This window comes from Cygnus atratus, chromosome 3, assembly GCF_013377495.2.
Source record: "Cygnus atratus isolate AKBS03 ecotype Queensland, Australia chromosome 3, CAtr_DNAZoo_HiC_assembly, whole genome shotgun sequence".
NCBI lineage: Eukaryota > Metazoa > Chordata > Aves > Anseriformes > Anatidae > Cygnus > Cygnus atratus.
This window is the reverse complement of record NC_066364.1, coordinates 104,182,752-104,206,881: the sequence shown is the minus strand read 5'-3', so window position 1 is coordinate 104,206,881 and position 24,130 is coordinate 104,182,752. Positions and strand designations below refer to the sequence as shown.

Below are 24,130 nucleotides of genomic sequence, written 5' to 3'. Positions count from 1 at the left end.
ATTCTCTTCCAAAGCTTCACACAGGTACACCCACAAAAATTTTAAGACGTATCACTTAGGATGCCTTTTATAATGGAACACTAAAAGAGCATTACTAAAACTTCACTGAATTAATGTAATTGCACCATATTAAAAAAAAAAAAGAGATTTTGTGTATGGGCCATTGCTTTTCAAGGCTGTGGTAGCTGTATGCTATCTGAAGTGTTACACTTTCTATATTTTCTATTCTTCTGGTAAAGCCTTACCTGTTTTGTTTGTACAGTCAATAATTCTCTCACTATGAAAAAAGCCTTTTATTGAAAACTTCTACAAGAAGACAAATGATCACAACTAAAGCAAGAATCTAGCACAATGGGTGCCAATTTATTTATTTTTTACAAAAAAAATACAATCCAAGAAAAAAAGCCTACACAAATCAGTATGAAATATCAAAGTTCAAAAACTACACAACAAGAAAGCAAGAGTTCTTGCAATGTAAAGAAAAAAAGCTTTAAGCACTTCAAGAGCTGCATCCTGTTCTCGTATCTTTTATGATGTAACTTTTGTTCGGGAAATGATTTCGTTCACAAAACTGTTGTTCTTTGCCAACACATCAGTTCTCAGCTGCTTCAGCTTGATTTTGATGTCTTCTTCTGACATATCTGTCAGGGGCAATGCTTTCACTTGACTAAGAAAATACTGAATGATCTTTTCACCTTCCTAAAATGGAGTGAGGGGAAGAAAGAGGAAAAGAAAACAGAGTATTTAGATTCTTTCCAAAAGCTCTTTTCCAGATTATACCATAAATACAAAGTATTATTCAGCACCAGAAACTTCTTGCAGGAAAAAATTTTTGGACTTGCTATCGTGGTCCCAACACCAGAACAATACACAGTTATACTGGTACCAGGAGTTCTTTCCCAAACATAAGCTGATCAGCAGAAACAATGTTTACCACTGAGAGCTCCTATGGCTGTTCCACATTTCATTCCAGTACACAACCACAGTAGGAGAGGTTTGCAAGCTAGAGAGGCTGTATCATCCAAACTAGTTACTTTTTGGAAGAACTGTAAATCCAAATCAATGTTTCCATATGCAAAAGCAAAGAACAAATTGTTACCAAGCAACTGGAGAGTGGCTCTCAGCACTGAGAACAGATGATAATTAAGTTTTATGCATATGCTTTTACACAAACAGGAGAAGTGGAAATTCTAAACAATTTGAAATGAATAACAAGAACAAACATTTTAATGAATTGTGTTCAGGATTCCTGTATCAGAAACAATTTGCCCAGAACATAGATTTCTGCCTAGTCCTCTGCATTTTCTACATTAGCTACTCTGCCACAAAGCATTCATACTTTCATTTCAATATTTAGGACTAATGCAGTGTCCATTCAGACAGGAATTCTCCAAAGCACTTGGAAATATAATAGTACGATTGTGCCTCTAAATATGTTAATGAAGGTAGACAAATTGCCTGGACAAGAAATCTAATGCTATGCCATTCTATTGCCCAGAGAGTTTTTAATATATTATGTATTACTGAATTATCAAAGAATAAAACATGACACCGTATTTGTCAGAAGTGTTTGCCTTGTCAATTTAATTTATAAGGAATTAACTTCATACAGCCAGATCCAACTAATCTGAAAAATACTTCACCATGGTATCTAGAAAGTTGGCAACGGAAAGGTAATAGAGCAGCTGATGTAGCTGGAGGGGGGAACCTCCTAACACCCACAGCTAAGACAGAACAGAGATCATTCATCTATAACACTTATTCTATCTGTAACGTTCTTACTGAGACAAGGAAACATGCAGTGGACCTCTGAAACTGAAAATAAAGTATCAGCCTCTTTCTAGAGCAAAGGCTTTTTAAATGTAGAAAGCTCTTTGGATATGATTAACACTTCAGGAACAGATCTGAATAGAATCACGTTGAGCTCAAAGGAATTAGTGCTAACAAGCCCTCAGAAAAAAGGGGGGAGAGCAAAACCAGGTACAACCCACCTGCAGAGCCAAGAATAATCTAAACAACTAACACAAAAGCTACAACTTAAGTCTCAAGTAAGTAGCCAACAAAAGCATCGAACACAAAAGAAAATCCCATAGAACAGCTACAGACACGGTCCCATGAACACCTTCAGTTCTATGCCAATCACACCAACTGCTGATTACTATTCTTTAAGAAAAAATAGATATATTTAATTCTTATGAGTAAGTCTTTAGATAAAATTCTTGCCCAAGCTTAATGTGAAATGAATTAAAACCAAAACTCACTACCATTGAGCATCTCTTCAACTCATAACAAACTTCATAGCTAAAAGATTTTATTACGGAAAAACAGGAGCACATTTAATTATGATCAAGCTTCTGGGGAAAGCTGAACCCTAAAACTATTTTGCTTGAGCTACTCCAGCTAAACAAATGGAAAAAAAAAAGCATTTATTTTGGCAAACCTCTCTTTCTCTGTAGAATTTCTTGGATGGTGGTTCTCCTTCAGATTCCTTGGACTTGCCAATGTTTTGAAACTCCTCCAGTTGCAGTGCTTTCTCTCTTGCACTTTCTATCACATGTTTTGGGAAAGCCGCCAACTCTGCTACATGTATTCCAAAACTCTGGTCACAAACACCTGGGTTGAGAGAAAAACAACCTGACAACCTGTAAAGAAATCTCAAGAGGTGATAAGGCCATGCACACAGAGATTATGTGAACAAACTTATAGTAATTCTCTGTTCTGAAGAAGTGTGTGATATAGTTTGGTTTTCACAGTATATTTTGATTTAGCTTTTGGACTATATATGATAACACTGATTACAGAATATGCTCTTATTAAACTAAGCTGTCTTAGAGCAGTAATTGCAGAGGTCCAGAAGTGCTCCAGGAAGAAAGAAAAAAATTCAGGCAGAAAGAGCTTTCCTCTAGTACTTGAATGAAGTAGAACAATTTTTTTCATTAAAGTACTTCAGCACAATCTGTAGAAAATAACCATCTGCATCATTTGTATAAATATACAAAAACTGCATTTGTACTTACATATTAAAAAAATGGTGTGGTACACTCTCAGTCCTCCTCCTCCTCCTTTCTGTCAGTCCCACATAGCTTCCTAGTCTCCAGGAGGAGTTTAATTATATCAAAACCTTTCAACTGCATGCTTACACTGACTTCGATTAATATACTGTTTATAACATTGGGTTGAGAATGAAAGTTCTCACACTTGCTCAGAATATGTCAATTATACACAGTTACATAAAATCATTTGCACTTTGGTATCAAAAGCCCTTTGATACAACCCATCAACTCCAATTGTTTACATTGCCATCATTCCAATTGGCCACCCCACATATTACTACATCCTTTTAATTCTGATCTTCAGCAAGGAGTTATAATAAATGAATTACACATTTAAAATGACACTTCACTAAGCATCTATTAAATACTGGGCAACTGAAGAATAGGCAAAGAAAAATCTGGCATTTAGATTTTTTTCCGTTTCATCAACATTGTAATCACTCAGGTTTCTTAAGGGAAATTAAGATTTTTAAGCAGAAATTAGTTTTCCTGATTTTGTATTAAGAACATGCACCTCCACAGACACGAAGTTAACTCAGATTTCTGTTGAGAAAGTCCTGAACAGAGGCCTGGAAAACTGTACCCAGTGTACCCTTTCCATGAAGAGAGGGATGAAAATACTCTATAAAAAGTTTCATGTCATGTCTTTTACATTTAGTTATACATTGCGAATGACGTGAAACCTGTTGTTTGTTTCAAAACAAAACTGGATGTGAGGTGCATACACTTACATTCTTGCTTCAGCAATGCAATTCCTCCAAAAGGGAGAGAGCACGACACTAAAAGCAAAACCTTATATGAAATGCATCCAGTTTGAGACTAGCTATTTTAAGATAAAGATTTTGTAATGTCGCACCTAATCTGACTGAGGTTTAAAAAGATACAAACTATTGTGCCTCTGTGCTCAATAGCTCTTCCAAGAAACTTGGTCTTGAAAAAACACTGCACATACAAAGACGTGTATGACTAAAATTGGGAAAACAGGTTGAAGAAAAGTATGAAACCTGGCTTCTAGAGATTTCACCAAAGACCAGATTAGATGAATTAATACATGTTTAAAAAAGGAGGGGATCCGAGAGAAAATTCACCCACCTACTTGGGGCATATTAGTTTTGTATTATTTTTTTTCCTATCATAATAGTTGCTAAGTTTACATTTGCACCATTAATAGAGTCTTACCTGCCTTGACACGGTAAAGCATTGTCAGTGTGTCATCACTGGTTAGAGCAGTAACATGTAGGTTATTTACTGTTGCCACTTGATCAGCAAGTGCTGTCAGTTCATGAAAATGCGTAGCAAACATACAGAAAGCACAGATTTTGCTAGCAATGTATTCTGAAATAGCCCAGGCTAAGCCAAAGCCATCATAGGTAGAAGTTCCTCTTCCCAGCTCATCAATGATTATTAGGGAGTTTTCAGATGCTGTCCTAAAACAGAAGAGCATTAAGTTTGAGAAAAGCGCAATCTCAATATGGTTATTCTGGATATTGGAGTACCAGAAGTTATGTTCGTTCCATGTTAGGCTTTCTTTGGCCCTTTTAGACTTTGCATCCTGGTAGCACCTCTGTATGACCACTGAAATAAACAGTACGCTACTTCAAGAACTTAGAGTCCTCCTATGAAGGACTTGATATCCTCCACTGAGATCCTACATAAAAGAAAATCTTGAGATGCATCATTCTTAGAGCACATCCTTTCCAATCAACCCTAACCTACAAAAACAAATAAACACAGGGCTTACCTAAGGATTGAAGCAGTTTCCAACATTTCAGCCATGAAAGTAGACACGCCTTTCAGCTGACTGTCTCCAGCTCCTACCCGAGCCAGGATACAATCCACAATGGTTATTTCCGCAGAGTCACAGGGTACAAAACACCCAATTTGGGCCATAAGAACAATCACCCCTGTCTGTCGGATGTATGTTGATTTTCCTCCCATGTTAGGGCCTAAAGAAGAAATTTTGCAAAGGAATTCAAAAACGTCATCTTTTACCATTCAGCATTCCTTTTAAAGGAGAACAGGCTCTTAGAACAGAAAACACATAAGCTTCTTACACTTTTGCCAGGAGAGAGAGAACCAGACTTGTCTAACAGGTGCAACAAGTAGCTCTACCAGTAATAGTAGAGGCGGCATGTCTTACTGAATGCTTTTTTTTTGTTGTGGTGGTGGTTTGTTTTTTAATGCTGTTTTTTGTCTCAGAAGTCATATAAAAGACATGTTCATACCTATTCCTAATAAGCTTTCATTTTAAAGTCATCAGCATTACTGCTTAAGAACGAAAATAATTTGCTTTCACTTCAAACTACAATTACAATTTGTCTGTAAAAATGAAATAGCTTAGTTACAGACTGGGTACAAGCTTTCTGGTAATGTAAATTACAATCTAAAGGGATTCTGAATCATCAAAAACAGATATTATGAAATTATACTTTAACTAAGTGCAAATGAAATAAAAAGTATTTTCAAAAAAATGATCATTTGACTTTTGCTAACCAGAAAAATAAGTGTATTGCCATGCGTTTATTCAGATTCTTGCAGTTTTTGATCATGTTAGAAACGTTCATCAATCATTCTCTAATTTCAGAGCTTTGCTACTCAGAATGCGTCAAGCACATCTGAATGAAAATTAAAATTCAATTAAATGTATAAACACTAAAAAATGTTTTCCTGTACAGCAAAATTATCTTAATTACACCAAGAATGGGGAGAAAGAAGGTAGTCATTAAAACATGTTTTGCATTTTAAATCAACTTTATCACTAAAAGAAAACATTAACAAAGTGGGTGTTTAAAATCTTGTCTACAGAAGATGCCTACATGGCTACGGTACAATTGGTGCCTAATGGAATTTTCCAAATCACTTCAGTAGGTTCAGGTTCTCCAGCTCCTGAGGTCATATGACCTGTGAAGTGACATTCAGTAAGGCACAGAATAGATATATTAAGGAATTGATTTCTTACTTCCTAGTAAGAAATTACTTCCTTCACAGCAGCCTGTCTCTTCTTCCCAAATGAATACTTCTAAATTAGTGACCACCTTCTCCAAACAGTGCACTGTAACTACAATTGTAAAATCTAATTCTATGATTAGTAGTTTGGAAGACTTATTTATGTGCATAAGCTTCCATAATATCCACTACCACAGGAATCATTTGACAAGAACCCTGTAGACACTTTTAAATATATATGTATAAAATAAACAATAGGTTACAAATATACATATATAATAAATCAGTTACAAACATCCACCCTTCTTTTCCAGACCTAAATCTTAGCCTACATACAGACACATGAATAACTCTCTAATTGCTCACCCTTTGTTGATTAGAAAAATTGTTCTGACATAACTTCTCCCCTCCCTGCCCCCCCCCTCCCTTTTTAAAAAAGACTAGAAATACTTCTTAAAAAGAGTTAAAATCTAAATGACAAGTGAAAAAGGTACGAACACTTACCAGTAATAATGTGGAACATCTGCTTGCCCTTCTCAAATGTAATGTCATTGGGGATGAAGGCCACTTCATCTTGCACTTCAATGCAAGGATGCCTGGCACCTTTCAGCACAATCCTTCCTTGTCCCTTTTCCAAAATGACAGGACGGACATAGGGCACTGGTGCTCCATTTGACACATGAGCAAAACTGACAATTGCATCTAAATGAGCTATTACATCATTCATAGTCTGTATTGGCTCTGCATAACCTGTTTTTGATTACAGAGAGACAAATTCAACATTTTTTTTTATTCTTGTTGAAAAAAATATCTTAAAGCATATACTGAGCATCCAAATTTAATCCGTCTGCATTAAAATCTTTTTTCCTCAAGATACCAGTCACCTTCTGTGACAAACTCTGATGCAACCCTTAAGTTTCTGTACTTCGAGTACAAACGGGACTTTGTCAGACTCAGAAAAGAAGAGGTGAGGCCATGTTGATTGTTTTGCCTTAACAGTAGACAATGACAAACACCTTATCTTAGTGTGGGAATGCAAATACAATGGCAAGAAGGCTGGAAACCCAATGCATTTCCTTCCCCAATAATACACTGAATTTTGGGGCAAAGACAATTGAGATGAAGCACTGACAACTCAGACATAGCACTGTGCAACCACTTATGTTTCTGCAGATTATATTATGGAGGGGTCTGTAAAATACAGTGATCTCAGATGACTAGATTAGATGGCCCAGGATGCTCAGTACCAACTTTGGTTTTAAGTTTTCGTGTTTTTTGTTGTTGTTGTTTTGGAGGTGGGGGAGATGGGAAGGGCTTCCAGTGAAAGGGATGACGGCCTACAGAGGTAAAGCATGTAACATCTGCAAAAGGGATGCATATGTAGGAAGAGGTGAGTAGTGACTTTCAGAAAGATTCTCACCTTTAGAAAATATATTCACTATTCTAACATTTCTTGAACTTTGCCAAGTACAGATCATTAGAACGACTTCAAGTCACTTTCACTACAAATTACACATTTAATCCAGTCTTTTTCATTAAACTGCCTCCACTGGGGGAAAAAATGCTTTTTTTTCCACACCTATACACTTGTAAGTCTATTACTGCACACCACAAACCTTAAGCAGCAGCAAGACTTTTTTTAAACATACTAGGTATTTATAGGTGACATTGCAGCTATTTTTGCTATATAATACTCAGTTTAGCTTTCCAGATACATATACAAACCTTACTATATTGCACACAAAAAAATATCACTTAAAGATTACCAAAATAAAAAAATAAAAAAAAAAAACTTTTGTAATATACTGGCAAGCTCCCTACCATAACAGCGGGTCAAAGATTTCCACTGTAACTTTATATGTTGAAATCTATTTATATTCAGCTTTAAAAGTGCTTTCCTATCTTTAATACATTTGCCCTTAGCTTAAGACTCATTAGGGCTTTCACTTTCTACTTCTCCCTTTCAAGGACCTGATCTACTGGGTGTCATCCCTGCCCATGGCAGGGGGGTTGGAACTGGATGATCTTGAAGGCCCCTTCCACCCCAAGCCATTATATGATTCTGTGATTTGTTCTGCTGGAACTTGTGCTTTTAGGAGACAATATTTACAGAATCCTCCAGACTGAAACTTCCTGGTGTATCTTCTCCTTTTGGTAAAGAACCGTAAAGATTCTCTGCCTGTAGGTAAGCAATCTTGGAGCAAAAATACATGAAAATTAATTAGGAAAATAACAGGTTTTTTATTGTACTATATAAATGATGACTAACTTGTTCTTCTATGGCACACCAACATTCTCCCATCTCAGTCCCGAGGTCCTGTTACCTCAGTTCCTTGTTGCCTTTTACCTCTTCTGCCTTCTACCTAGCCTGTTGTTTGGGTGGAGATGCCCACAGTCAGAGAGGGAAGATCATAGATGTGGCCTTTATGGACACATTTTTTTCCCTGTTAAGGGACAAGGGGCACATGCCCCATCACTGCACATTTGTAGCAACTCCAGGAAAAGGTCTGACCAGAAGAAAACAAATTTCAAACTTTCAACAACTATCTGCAGGCCAAAACTCATTTCACATATTAATTCTTTATGGAAAGTTAAGGTCCTTCGCTGTGTAAGGACCTACAAAGTCCTAAAACAAGCCCTCCCAGCATTCCAGAATGTCATACACATCAACACTGATGCATTCACCTGAAGCAATATTAATGATTTCCTTAACAATTGCGTCCTGAGCCTCTTCATATTCTTCTCTGTTCTTTATATATTCTTCATTGACGGCACTCAGTTTGCTGTGAACAAAACCACAACATTTAGAAGTTGTGACGTCCTCTGTCTTCACTGCTACAACATGTAACTTCTGGCCGCATCATCTATGAGTCAGTACCAGAAATCCCCACCTGTTATAACAACTGGGTTCAACCCTAAGACCACAAAACAGCTAACCTACAACTCATCCAGGATATCAGTAAGATTAATTCTGAGTTGAAAATCATCCATAAGGGCCAAACCAGCAATTCTAGCAACTCCAAACACAAGCATTCTTAAAAGTCTTACAGTGCAGTTATTTGTTATGGACAAGCTATGTGCTATGAGTTTTCTCTTTAAACTGAATTCATGGCCATCTTAGAACAAGATGTGGCACACTGCAGAGCTGGCAGAGAAGAACTCCTGCCAAGCAACCAAGTAGCCCAGAGTCCTGTAACAGGCTTATCAGAGCTGAAGGCATTTAAGTTCTTCCATTCAGTAAAAAACTCGGTGAACTACTGTCTCTAACAACTGGTTCTAGCCTTCAAAATAGGCTAAACCAAAATTAAGAGAATATTTAAAACAATCTTTCATTCTTCTCAAGCTACTCATCTCACTTTTTGGAACAGTCAGTAGGACTGAATATGAAACGTGGATATCCAGGTAGTGCACCTCCATTATAGGTAGAAACCTTCTACTTCTCGGAGTGTCTACAGAAAGAAGTGTAACTATTAATTAAACACAGAGAATTCTGCTTTGTTAGTGATCCACAAGATTTTTCCTTAGAAAAGTAACAGATGACACTTAAAGTAGAGGTTCTAAGTACCATCTTCTATGTTCTGGAAAAGCCTAACTTCATCATTACATTTAGATTCATAACACATTTAGAACAAAAAAAAAAAATCAGGAATATTTTGAAAAAATATTCTTGTAATAAATGTTAAAACACGCATAAGGTTTTTACTTTGTTCATTTAAGTAAATTGGTGTGAAATACACAAGCATGTTGGTTGGTGTGAAATATATCAATATTTTTGCAACCGTTTTCAAAGCAAAGGATTTATTACTTAAGAAAGTGAGTGATTAACAGAAACAGTCACCATCAGTAATAGCATAGGCTTGAAACCAACCATGTCCTTTACATCTGTCAATCAAGATCTCTCTCAAGAAACTCACTTCTGTGATGTGAACTCCAGCAGGAACTGTTATACCTAAAGTGACAGTTACATGGTTTGTCTGAAACAGACTGTGTGATGTATTAATCTCTGGTATTTTAACCATTCTATATATAACACATGAAGCAGACAAGAACAAACTTCTCAGGAATCTGAAGTCCAAGTGGTAGTTGATTACTTGTAGCATTTCTTGGGTAGATACTGTTTGATTATTAACCTGGATGATGGGACTGAATGCACTTTCAGAAAGGTTATAAATACCACCACTTAAAGGGAGCCATCAGTACACTGCAGGACAGGACTGCCATTCATTGGGATATCAACAGACCAGGGAAATAGGTGGACAATTTCAAACACAGTCCAAAAGTCCAGCAGGTGGGATGAAATAACTCCATGTAACCGTACAGACTGGGGTCCAAATGCTTATAAAACAGCTTTGCATAAAAGAGTTGGGGGACACAGTGGACAACAAGCTGAACCTGAGGCACCCGAGGCAAAGGCCAAGCTCCTACTGGCTGTACTAGTAAGAACACAGCCAGCAAGCATGTCAACAGGTGGTTCTTCCCCTTTACTTATGAGACCATATCTGCAATGTTGTCTTCAGTTTTGACTTTCCAGTGTAAAAGAGACATTGAACTTGCAGCAGATGGCCATCACAAAGATTTCAAGCTGGAGCACATGGCATACAAGGATAGGCTGAGAGAAGTGTGTTTATTCAGTCTGGAGAGGAGAGGTGTCAGACTCTTGGAAGTACAGAGCAAAAGGATGAGATACTAAACACCCAAGCTGCTACAAGGGAAGTTCTCACTAGATCTGATGAAGAAAGTTTTCATAAAGACTGGTTAAGCAATAGAATTTGTGCCCCAACAGGTTATGAAGGGATGCTTGAAGCATGGGCAACTGAACAAGACCTTGAGCTACCTTATCTAATTTTGAGATTGCATCTAACTTCAAAGGTGGCTCTGCTTTAAGTGAGGGTTTGGACCAGTTAACCTCAAGAGATCTCCTTCAATTTAAGTGTCATAGATTCATAGAATACCCTGATTTGGAAGGGACCCACAAGAGTCAACAAGTCCAACTCCTGGCTCCCCACGGAACCACCCAAAAATCAAATCATATGCCTGAGAAGGTTGTCCAAATGCTTCTTGAACTCCAACAAAATGGTGCTGTGACCATCTTCCTGGGGAGCCTGTTCCAGTGCTCTACCACCCTCTCAGTAAAGAGCCTTCTCCTAATATGCAATCTGAACCTCCTCTGATGTAGCCTCATTCCCTTTCCTTGAGTCCTGTCACTGTCTCCAGAGAGAAGAGATCAGTGCTTCCCACATTGCTCCCCTTCGTGTGGAAGCTGTAGGCCACGATGAGGATTCCCCTCAGTCTCCTCTTCTCTAGGTGGAAAAAAAAACAAGTGACCTCAGATGGTCCTCATACATTCTCCCCTCCAGGCCTTTCACCATCTCTAGTGCCTTCCTTTGGACACTCTCTGATGGTTTTATGTCCTTCTGATATTATGGTGCCCAAAAACGCACACAGTACTCAAGGTGAGGCCACACCAGTGCAGAATAGAATGGGACAATCACTCACTCTATATCACAGCTATGCTGTCCTTGTTGCACCCAGGATGCAGTTGGCCCTTTGGCTGCCAGGGCACACTCCTGACTCATATTCAACTTGGCATTGACCCGAACCCCCAGATCCCTTTCTATATGGCTGCCCTCCAGCCTCTTGTCCCTCAGTCTGTGAATATATCTAGAGTTACCCCATCCCAGGTGCAGAACCTGGGACTTGCTATTGTTAAACTTCATGCAGTTGGTGATTGCTGAGACCTCTAATTTGTCAAGTAATTTCATGATTTTTCATAGACAACTTTCTACATAGGTAACTTCTTTACTTCTGTATTAAAATAATGAAATTCTGAGAGAGATGATGACTGGATTAGTCCTTGCTCCTCCTAAAAACTTTCAAAAAGAGCTAAAAATCCAACAAAAAGTACAGACTTGGCTGTACCTGTGACAACTAGACAAGGAGAACCTGAAACAGCCATGAAGGCAATTAACCTAAAGGTTTAAATTTTTAAACGGCTTAATCCACAGAAACACAGAATGGAAGTCCAATACATGCTGTTATCTTTGTTGGTGCTATAACGTGGATCAGAAAAGGTAATTACCAACAAAATTGCTGCATGTCATATTTGGTGATAAACATAAATAGCTCTTTTCCATTGCAGCTTATGGAAGTGTCTGTATAAACACTCACACTGAATGTAATTACACTGTTAGGTGTAGCTAAAACAGAGAAATTAGACAAAGTTAAAAGGAGCAAAAATAGCTAACAGTTGGCAAAGGAAATTGAGAATGCAGGCATGTGCTTTTAACAGAAACTGCATGACTTCTCCTCCCTCATGCCAGTCTTGCTCAGTTTCTCAATCTGTAAGCCAATTAAAAAGATGAAAATTCAGCCATTTAAGATGTACAAAAAACTGTTTATTGGCAATATTATAAAGAAAGGAATAATTGTTTCTTTTACAAAACACTTTCAAAACTACCGATATGATCTCATACCTGTTAGTAAATTTCACACCATTCTTCTGTGTATCAGTTATCTTGTATTTTGAATTGTTCCGGAGGACTTTTTCCTCCTTGCAAGTAATTCGAAAGTGATGTCCAAACTGTGCATTTGACTCCAGTTTAATACTTTTGCCAGCTTCCAAACCTTTTAGATGAAAATAGAAGAAAAAAATAGGAAAGAAAACAAAAAGAAAACAATGGTGTTATTAAAAATCCTTCAGCTTGTGTTATTTCTGTGCAATAATCCCAGATTGTATGATATAACTTCTTGGATATGCTATTCAGTATACTTGCTTTGGTTCTGCACATGTATGAAAAATGCCCAGACCTAACAAAGGTTTACTGTTTCGTTCTCTGCTCTTACCTTTGATATACCCTCAAACTGCATATTGAAATGAAGTGTGCATCATTACTATATTGCTACACATTCTCCAGAAATATGAAAAATGTTCATAACACACTACAAGGACATTCTATATTGCCGCTGTAAGCACAGCACATAGTCTTGTGATTCTTTTACTAACACATACTTCTGCTGGTGAGATTTCTCATCCTTACATAATCTTGTCTTTCTTTTCATTCAGCACGTTAAATTTAAAAAAAAAAGTATTAAAAAATAAAAATATAAAAAACATAAGACTAAACAACATGCAAACCCTTAAGAGTATAGTCTAAAATACCTACAGTGATTCCAGTTTTCCTTGCCACATTTGCATTAAAAATTGTCATTTAATTTTAAAGTTGCTCTTTAAATGCCCAATTCGTCAACTGCACATCGATTATCCGATACAAAAAAAAAAAAATCTATCCTTTAAATGTCATGTGTAAGCAAATGAGACATTCTGCAAAGAAGTTCAAAGGAAAATTAGCATATCCTGAACAGATAATCCAGGGGAATGGACAGAAAAAAATTGTTCCAATGCACATCCTCAAAGGATGTAAAATAAAACTAGGCTTATTCAAGAGTTAGAATTCCACAGTACATGGCAACATAGATTATAATTTCTGAAACATTCTGTAATGCCATCTTTAAAAAAGGCCAAGTTGTAGCTCCAAAATCACTCAGTTTTCAACAGATCATACTGTGACAACTAAAGTCACCCCAAACTAATCATGAAATAATAGAAACATCCCCTAACTCCTCTATACCAGTTTACATCACTTGATCTCAAAACATTTTAAAAAGGAGGTAAGAATCAAAGGCATTGCCATACCCTACCTAATTCTTTGGCTGCACTCTGTAAGAAGGACTGCATGTTTTCTTCCAGTTCATTCATCTTCTCTCTTAATTCTGTCAAGTTAGGATCAAAAGAAGCCTTGACAAGAAATTCATGATTCTCCACCTAGGGGGAAAAAAAAAAAAAAAAAAGGGAAAAAATTGTAGGATTATTATCAATAATAAAAAAAATAATCTCTCTGATCATACACAGTGAAATTAATTTACTTAATCACTTATTCAATTTGTTGTGCCTTTTTATACACAATTTTGTAATGCAGTGCCATTAGTGATAATTGGAGTCTGATACACCTACAAAATAAACGAGAATTTGCATCATGGACAATTGAACTTTCAGTGTCTATTTTCTCTGTGCAATTACCAGCACTGCAAAGTATTTCACTCAGCCTGCTATTTCAGTTGCAGTTTTGTTGCATGCAAACATACTGCAGTAGCAATGTTCTCCAACTATTTAACCGTAGATGTGGACACCACAAAATTATGCAATTTTAGAAGACCTTCTTCAAACTTGGAGACATTGATAAAGCAGTATAAAAAAATTCGTTCCCTGTTATCAGCCCTGCTGATAGGGGTGCTCCTCCCATTCCCTTAATATTTCCGCAAAAAGAACAGTAATGAACATTTATGACAGAACATACAGCAGAAATGACCATTCCTGTTTTAGTAGGGCAAATCCCTGTTCTGAAACAGAAAGAATAGGCTGAAAAGGCTAAGAATGACAGCCTTTGTCATTACTGGCCAGACCAATCCCAACACTGATGACACTTTGATATCTGCATGTTTACTTATGTGAAATAAGATGCAAGCGAGTCTTGTTTCCAAGTGTTTCTCAATTAATGAGTTGACAGTAAATGATTTGGAGACACAGACTATATTGAGCTAGCTAACTAATCTGAAAAGCAAGTCCTTCTGTAAAAGGCTGTGCTCTTTACTCAAACTAAAATCCTACGTAATGAAAGCACTAACAAAATTTAGAGGAGAAGTTTGGAGTAGATGATTTTCAAAGGCCCTTTATGATTCTATAAAATACAGGAATAGAAGTGACGGTTTCTTAACTTTATTTAATTAAACAGCTAGGTAAATGAATAGCCACATCCCCTGTGTTTTGAACTCAGACGTTGTTTTTTTTTTTAATATCAGAAAGCTTGCCCTGAATAGATTACTGACATAATATAGTTGCTATGACAACCTGTCCTTCAATCACACTTAGATTAGATCTCAGTGTTTAATTTCAATTCCCTAAAGATCTAAGAGGAATTGCAAGTCAAAGGCTCAAGTTTTAACATTCATACTGAAAAGGTTTATTCTTCATAAAACCAGTGTTGATTTATCTGTAGCCATTTTAATTGATTCCAGTATTGTGAAGGAAAAGCAACCACAAATTCAACACATCAGGTCTCGATTAAAAATAACTGACTCATCATTCTGTTTAGAAAACAACAAAATATTTTTTAAAGTAGAAGCTGAAAATAAATTTGAATAGCTGGACTATGAAGGGTGAAGGCTCAGAACAGCTGTTAGTTTTGAAGAAAACAGAGTTCCAGGGCATACAAAATTGCATCAACAGATGGTCTGTAACTAGCATAAAGCTATAAATTTCTTCATTAGCATATATCATAAATTACAGCAACATGTCAGTCAAACAGTCTTAAAGAGTATAATGCAGCTGATGAATGCATACACAGTACAAAGAGGGAAAAAAATACTTCTGCATCTGGTGCAAAATATGCATGTTCAAAATTTTAAAGCCAGTACACTTTTCAAAAGTTCAACAGATTGCTGTTACTACTATGCCTAGCACATTGTTAGGTAGGTCTCATTTCTACAGTGAGCTGCAATTGACATTTATGGCAATTCTAAAAACCTTCCAAGTTTTCAAAATTGATTGAAACATAAGAAACAAATATTAACTAAGTTTCTTAATAAGCAGAGCAAATAGTGATACAATAGTGATAAAAACATGTACATTTCTATGTGTAATGTACCAATTCTCCAACAAATACAATGGAAAAAATATGTAAAAAATGCACCAAAAATGTTGGCATTGTTTCACTTTTGGCAACTGGACACAGCCAAAAACATGAACCAAGTGTTCAATGTTAAAACAATGATAAACCACTCACCTATACTTATCCCTTATCCTTTCCAGTACAGAGTTAAGAAACAGAGCTGTTCCTTCTAGCTTTCTTTGGCCAATTTTTCTCTGAAAAATGCCAGTTTTGCCTTGCAGGCTTAGTCCTGTCTGCAGTAGTATTTTATAAGCAGGTGTAGATGCAAAGCTAGATTAATTTTGGTAGCTTTCCCTCTAGTGAGAAACTTCTTTACCCTGGGAAGTCCATCTTTATATCTAGGTCAATCATTTTCCACAGAGGCAAACTATTAGTTACAAAGACTTAATGTGACCATATAGAAGCAAATCTACTTAACTCTACAGAAGCAGAGAAACAGGTAACATGCACACTCTGTCTACATCCTAGATTGGAGACACATCACAGTAACATGGAAGTGATGACAAAAGAAGCAGAAAAGTGGCAAAATAATCTCCCCACTTTTAATAGTGAGTTTTCTAACAAGTTTCAGGACCATAGCATCCATGTACCCAAAGCATTTTTTCCATTGGCTACATCATTAAGCCAGTAGTGTGAATATCCTCTTGATATTCGTCTGCTATATTAATATCAATCCTCATATATTAGCTTAGCTATGTATGGCTAACTACTTAAAATACATATTAATCAATTAACTTGGTGAGTGTGGAGCAGATTGTGAAGTTCAATAAGAAACTTTAATTGCGAAATAAACCTGTTCACACACACCAGCCCGTACCTTATCCATATCCAATGTTGTTTCTATCATCTCCAAAAACTTTGAGAAGTCAGAGTGAATATCATTAAGAGGTGTTATAAACACTGCTAACAACAACATCTGGTGAGTTCCTGTTAAGAACAAACAAAAAAAATGAATCAAATGAATTAATCGTTCAAAAAATCCACAACTTAACCAGAATTCACTTATCCAAGGTAAACAGCACAACTATATAGCTGGTAAATTTCTACAAAAACATGCGTTCTGACGGGCTAGGATTGCTGTTGCTGTACTGAATTACCCCCCTACTGTGCTGACACTATCTTATGTTGCATTTTCTTGGTAACACACAGAAAAGGAAAAGAAATGGCAACCTTTATTTTCTAAGCTTGCTTTTCATAGCATTGAGATCCTACTAATAACGATGAGGAGAAAGCCTGCCACATTACTCTTCTCCACAGCAGGAATATTCTGCTACTTCAAAATCCAAAAATGCTGTTCAAATTATGCCACTGACCCTTAAATGCAAAAATCACATTAATTACAACTCAAAGTGCATTTGAAAACAGTCTTCAAAAGGAACACAGTGTTGTATCAAGAGCTATCTTGACTGCAAGATACACATCATGCATAAAATTAGCCAAGAATTCTTAGAGACAAGCCAATGTCAAAGACTACAAGACCACTGCCCAACAGTTCAAGTGTTTCAGCTACACACTGATTGAAAAACTTTCTTGTGCAAAAATTTTGCTATGTTCATTTTTAAGTATCTGACTGCTATTTCAGAATTCCAGTATATTTCAAATTCATATGTCTTTAAGCTTTATTCCTGCAACAAAAGTACATATGAAAAATGTAAGCTTTAGAAATCTATATACTATTTCTTGGCATCATTAATGCATTCTAAAACATTGAAAATAGGCAGGGAATAGCATTACCTTCGTGTTTTTCTAGTGCTTTTACAACATTAGGCAGTTGATTAATAGCCTGATACATTCGATAACAGTCCTGTAAGGTTGCAGCTTGTCTCTGAAATTTCTTTGCCAGACGGTTAAGATCTGGAAAGCGACGTAAAAGATCTTCTTGAAGGCCCTGACGTAGTTCTGGATCTACCACAAAGGCTTCAACCAAATTCAACCTAAATAATATTTCATAACAAGGATTAGCATGGCATGGTCTGCAATTCGTTTATCATCAATTAGAACGAAAACACTTATCTGTAAGTTTCTCTATCCTTTCTTTAAGGGTGTATCTGTTGGCCACTTTCCTGATGAGAGAGCAAGTTAAACCAGAACAACGCATAAGCTGAGAAAGCAAGGATACTCAGACTACATCGTACTTGTGTAATTTTTACTGTTGGGGTATTTAACCAACAGCATTGGGGTGAAACTATTTCACACTGCCAACACCTGTTCAGTAGGTATTTTGAAGCTCAGGACCTTCTTTGAGATTAATCTTTTCCTTGACCATAAAAAAAGTCATCCAGTAACCTATAGAAGAACAGATACTTAGTAGGGAAGAAAAACTCTATTCTTTGCAGACTTTAGCTACCTGTGCTCAAGGCCAACCTTGACATAGTGGAGATGTGCAGATGTATATCGCAGAATCAGAATCCTTAAGGTTGGAAGATACTCCTGGACATTTTCTATTCCACCCAACTCTGCTCAAAGCAGGATCAGCTACAGCCAGTTACCAAGGACCATGTCCAGTCAAGTTTTGGGTATCTTTAAGAATGGCTCCAGTAACAACCCCTGGAATACACCACTAGTTACTGACCTCCAGCTGGTCTTTATGCCCCTGACTACTACCACCTGACAGTTCAGCCAGCTTTTAGTCCACCACACTACCTACTTATCTAGTCCACACTTCATCAGATGTAATGGGAGAGAGTGACAAAAGGCTGCTAAGTCAAGATAAACAATAGTCACTGTTCTTCCCTTATCCAACTACCTAGTCATTTTGTCGTAAAAGGCTACCAGGTTGGCTAGTCATGATTCTCCTTTCAAAAATCCATGCCAACTACTTTCAATCCTTTTCTTAACCTTAGTATTTTTGGAAATGTTTTCTGGGATTATTTGCTCAATCGCTTTTCCAAGAATAAAGATGAGGCTGACCAACCTCTAATTCCCTTCATAGTCCTTTTTGCCCTTCTTGAGGGCTGGAAGAAATCAAATGTCAATTTCTGTCCTGGAGGAGCCTTCTCCAATTGCCATGACCTGAGATTATCAAGAGTGGTCTCTATGGCCACCTACCTTAGCACTCATGGGCATATTCCATTGGGTCCCATGGACTTGTTTGCTAACCTGATCCTCCTTTAATAAGGGTATGTGGTCTTTGCTCCAGGCTTTACAACTGGTTTCAGCTGGTAGGGATTCCTGAGAATGTCTGCATTTGGGAAAGACCGTGCCTTGGATACTATTGTGTTCAGGTTTGGGCCCCTCACAGCAAGAAGGATATTGAGTTACTCAAGCTTGTGCAGAGAAGAGCAACAAAGCTGGTGAAAGGACTAGAAAATGAGACATATGAGGAGTGACTGAGGGAACTGGGATTGTGTAGTCTGGAGAAGAGGAGGCTGAGGGAAGATCTCTTTGCTCTCTACAACTACCTGAAATGAGATTGCAGCAAGGAAGGTGTTGGTCTCTTTTCTCAGGTGACAAGTGATAGGATGTGAAGGATGCAGCTTAGGATGATTGCATGATTAAAGTCCTAACAATTGCTGTTCTGTCCACTCACTTGTCCTATTGTGGTTTTCACTAAAAGTTAGGCCCTCTTTTGTGCCACCACCTTACTAGCTAGCTAGCTCCTATCCTGCTATCCTGATCATTAGAGAATCTCTTTGGTGCAGCTTCTAGACTCTTGAGCTCACTCTTTCCTTTTTCCCTTTTCCTTTTTTCTTTTCTTGCTTGTGCTTTTTACATAGTGCTGTACAAACAAATCTTTCACTTTCATCCCACGATTCTTTCAGCTTGTTCAACAGCCTCTTGGAAAAGAACTTGTCAAAGGCATTTTGAAATGCCTAATTTATTCAGATTTTTATTCATTTTTTTTTCTCCTGTGTCCACTACACTGACAAGTTCAAAGAGTTAAGATATGCATGATACATTTTTCTTCTGCCAAAACCATGCTAATTAGACTAACATCTCATGATCTTCCTGGTACTGTTCTATTTTTCCCTCCTGTATTTGCCAGCCACAAATACAAGGCTGACAGGTTTATGTTCACACAACATTTTGCAGAACAGGTTCCTGTCCAGTAAGAATACATATAAGGTTGCTGAATAGGAAGGGCTACATTAAGGTAACACAAGTATAAACCACATCTAATGCTCACAAGTAATAATGAAATCAATTGATAAGCTTTATATTAAAAACAACCTATGGCTGAGGAAACAAAAAGAAAATACAAGAAGAAATAAAAACAAGAATCCAAGAAAGATGTAAACAAACACTTGAATAAGTTCTCTTTCAGCTCAATCAGTCCCAACTTCCCCCACAAATGCATGTCCATGCAGGAAGCCTATACTTCAGAAGCAGACAACACAAAAAATTGTCGCACACCTTGCTCAGGGGTCTGCTAACCAAGAAAAAGCCCACTTGAACTGTGATGTTGTCCAAAGCTGGCTAAGATACGACTCCCTTAAGCCACAGTCCCACAAATACTTATAAGCTGGCAGGAACCAGCACCGCCACCACAAAAAGAGTGAAGTAGCATTGGTGTCCTGCGGCTCTTCTCCACCCTGCCATACCCTCTCCCTCAAGTCATGAGTGAACTTAATCAAGGGATCTGCAGGCAAATATCTGATGCCCTCAGGACATATTCGTTACTAGAAAGTGGCCTTTGTTCCACTATGACAGGTAGGTCTTTGGACTGAACTCACAACTACTGTCTTTTAATCTCAAAGGTATAATTTCAAGTTACTATGAATTATGCTGACTATTTCCTGCAGCTCTACTGAAGCAGTCCCTTGTGATACTGAGTCCAAAGTCTCATGGGCAGGTTTAGACCCTAGAGGAGCTGCAAAAGTCATAGTGCACGCACTTCAGAGCGCTTGGTGCACACTGTGCACCACATCAGACTTCCTTTTTAACCTGAAAGATTCTGCAACATAAGAGAAAGCCGCAATCAAACATCAGTGTTATGCCTTTTCTAATATTCCTCATTAATCCTCAAACCGTCTTACCATGAAAACAATGCTGGATATTTGCAACTTCAGAATGATTCATTTACAGGTATGAATTCAATACACACATTCTACATAAAAGTAATATACAACAGGGAAACAACAGACTTTTTCCCACTCGACATGATACTCAAACATCCAACAATTCATGTAAAAACCTACAGATTGTAAATGAAAGCCCTTAGATTACATCAAGGATACCTGGCACAAAATAAGTACTTTCTGTAACTATCAAGCAAAGCTTTGGAAGCAGCTGCATTGGCTGTAAGGCTGTAAACTAATGAGCTGAGATTAAAAACCAGACAGGATTATCAAAAAAGCATCATTAACTCCAACATAATGTTTCCCCCCCTTAAGATATTTCAGAATATAAGACAGCAATAGAGTAAGTTACCAAAATTCATTGTTTTACACAAGCATAACATTTTTAAACATTTTCTGACCTCAGATTAGCAAAGTAAAGAAGAAAATGATTCTTCAGCAGAAAAATAGAATTTTGGGTCTCATCCTTGCCAGCATGATGCCATTTAATACAATTAATATCTTGCTCCTGAAGCAGGCTGCTGCAAAGGCAATATTTTTAGACCCCAAGGGAAAGGAGTGCCTGGCATCATTCTGAGGCATATGCAAATAAATCACCAGGACACAAGGAGAGCTCTGCTCTTCCTCCTCTAGCCAGAAAGCAGATCAATGCAAAGAACTGCCAGGCTCTGAGACACGCACACAAATGCCCTACAGTGAGAAGTAAGAGAAGCAGAAAGGAAACACTTTTTTATTCATTTACAAGGCAAAGCTGGCAACACCCCTCATAGTTCTATCACACACCTATCTTTTCATATGGCCGAGAGCTGCAGGCTGCAAGCTGCATTTCTGCGCACTAACAAAAGGAATCTTCAGGAACGTTCCTACAGGCAGGCATTGACCAGAGCTTATCACGGGTCCCACTGTTTCACACCAGACAGGCCACCTATACTCTGCAGCAGAGACCCAAAGAGGCCTACTGGCAGCACCCGACCAGCTCCCCCATAATGGCTCACTTCACAGTTGGGACTACTCCACACTCCCAGGGCAGACCAGCCCTGCTCTGAGACCTGGATCCTGAAAATATTCAAACATTTAAAACACAAAGTATTGTTCCTGTCTACATTCTAAAGAAACTTTCATACATCTGTGCATCCGATGTATACCTACATGATTACCCCAGTCACAGTTAGTGTCTTATTTCCCATTCTGTATCAAATTAAAATTATAGATAATAAACCTTCACTTATGTTTCTCAAAAGTTATGTTTCCCAAATAAGAGGAAATTTTAATTGTTACTGCTAACTGCCATTCAGACTACAGTCTTCTGTAATAGCACTATTTAGGTTTGATTTACCACTCCTCATTCTCATTTGAGAAATAAAATTATTACCCTTAAAGAATTAAACAGCTCCACAAAAGAGTAGCTGGAATAAATCAGGAAATTTCTCTCCTTTTAGCAACCTGCTTCACAGAATGATTATCACTATTCCCAACTTTTAAACTCACTTATTGAAGGGGGAAAAAAAATCATATTCAAAATGCAACTTTGCTGATATGGTTTACGTAGAAAATCTTCTCCCACCTCAAAGCATGATCTTGCTGGACTGAACAGTCTCCTACACTCAAGAACTGTACAGACGAAAAGAGATAAAAGAATATTTCATAAAACAAGATTCTCTAAGTACCTCCAAGCACTTCAGCAGAGGCATGATATCTCCCCAAAGTTACAAGAGACATATTAATTTCTCTCTCTCTCTCTCTCTCTCTCTATATATATATATATATATATTTTTCATAAAACTTTCATAGTCTTACTTTTATGAGAGTTAAAATTATTCAAATAGCACTTTCATAGCAAATCTGTCAGAAAGGCAGCACAGTTTTATTGAATACTGGTAGTGAACAGTTCCAGTCCACAGATTCAGACATTTTTCCAATGTGAGGATATGCAGATATCCAATTAATTCTCATGTAGTAAGTTTTGTAATCCAATTTACAATATAAGCTAATTAAGCGTGAGCTTTAAAAAAGTCAACATACCAACAGAAAACAAACTCTTACAAGTCAGATCATTAAATGTCAAGAACGGGCTTTTGGCACTGCCTGATCTGCATTTAAGATATTAATCTTTTCATGTTTATGATGACAGCAAGCCAAGGACCAGCTGCAGAGCAGCAAAAGGATTAATTTTAGATTACATCCTTCATCCTTTTTTCATGTATTAGTTTTCATCAAGTGAATAAGCCAAATCAAATTATTCTGTAGCTACAAGATAGCCAGACCAAAAGAAGGGAACAGCAGAGCCAGAAGGCCAGAAAGAAATGGGACTGCCCCTTTTGGCAACTGCCTAGTTTTACTGGATTAGAGGTTACATGACATTATGCCCTTATTTATTTTAGCAGGCCAAATTCCCCATCAAGAGATGAACTAAGCAGCCACATAAACACCAGTGCCACTAAAAAGGGAAATGATGACAATCCACATTTGGGAAGGCATGACTACATCTTTTGATTTGAATTACAAAACAATTCCCTCAGTGTTGCAGGCTGCTTGCATGATGTGAAAGAGTCAAAAACCAAAACAAAACCAAAAAAAAAAATCACACTGAATTCTGACCACCAAAGACCAAGGCAATACTACATACAGGACTACTAGCTGTGAACAAGTGTTAAGGGCATGAATACAATGCAACTTCCTAATTTAAATACAGACAAGAACAACTAGTTTCACAATACGTTTTGAACACTGCTGTACCACCAATGCAATATTTAGGCTTCTAGAAAACAAATGAACATCGTTTTCAGAATTTCTAATAAACCTACATTTTTCAAATCATAACAAAGAACAATGAAGACAACAGAGCAAGTACTGCATAGTCATGGGCAAATTCATAAAGCCTGTGTAGTGAAACTGCCCCACCCAAAACCTTCTATAGAAACTCAAGGTGGGAAGCAGCTAAGGCTGCTTCTCAGCATAATTCTTTACATTGCAGGGGGAGGTTAATTAAATACAGCATTTTGGGATCCAATGATGAAACAACATTATTATATGGTCTTTCAAGACTAGGTAAAGATCAGGAAAGGAATTTCCATGATTTTTATTTAATGATTTACTCCTCGCTAGCTTCCATATATTACTAAAATTAAGCAGTTATGTTTATTACGCTCCATCTATACTAATACTCTCTCAAATTGCTAACCCTTAAACTTGTGCAAAGAGCATACCATGCAAGTTCTACTTCTTTGCTGTAAGACATGTATTTCTTCATTTGCATTCATTCCATAAAGCAAAGAAACTCTAAAATGTATGCAAACAAATCCTTTATACCCTTTATACATGCTAAATTAAATTAAATTACATGTCAAGACAAAACTATCTTGCATAAAGTTTCCATTGCAGTTTCCTA

At 37.3% G+C, this 24,130-nt stretch overlaps 1 protein-coding gene across 1 annotated transcript in view; it reads right to left on the bottom strand.

Annotated features, from left to right (window-relative positions):
- Positions 1-342: 342 nt before the first annotated feature.
- Positions 343-24,130, bottom strand: part of MSH2 (mutS homolog 2) — a 35,273-nt gene continuing 11,485 nt past the window's right edge. The window contains exons 7-16 of the mRNA XM_035563609.2: positions 17,459-17,658; positions 16,542-16,651; positions 13,698-13,821; positions 12,473-12,623; positions 8,685-8,782; positions 6,504-6,749; positions 4,795-4,999; positions 4,233-4,480; positions 2,441-2,613; positions 343-699 (exon numbers count right to left, since the gene is read on the bottom strand). Of these exons, the coding sequence (XP_035419502.1) occupies positions 529-699; positions 2,441-2,613; positions 4,233-4,480; positions 4,795-4,999; positions 6,504-6,749; positions 8,685-8,782; positions 12,473-12,623; positions 13,698-13,821; positions 16,542-16,651; positions 17,459-17,658 (1,726 nt within the window). The 3' untranslated portion in view covers positions 343-528. The remainder of the gene's footprint in view (positions 700-2,440; positions 2,614-4,232; positions 4,481-4,794; positions 5,000-6,503; positions 6,750-8,684; positions 8,783-12,472; positions 12,624-13,697; positions 13,822-16,541; positions 16,652-17,458; positions 17,659-24,130) is intronic.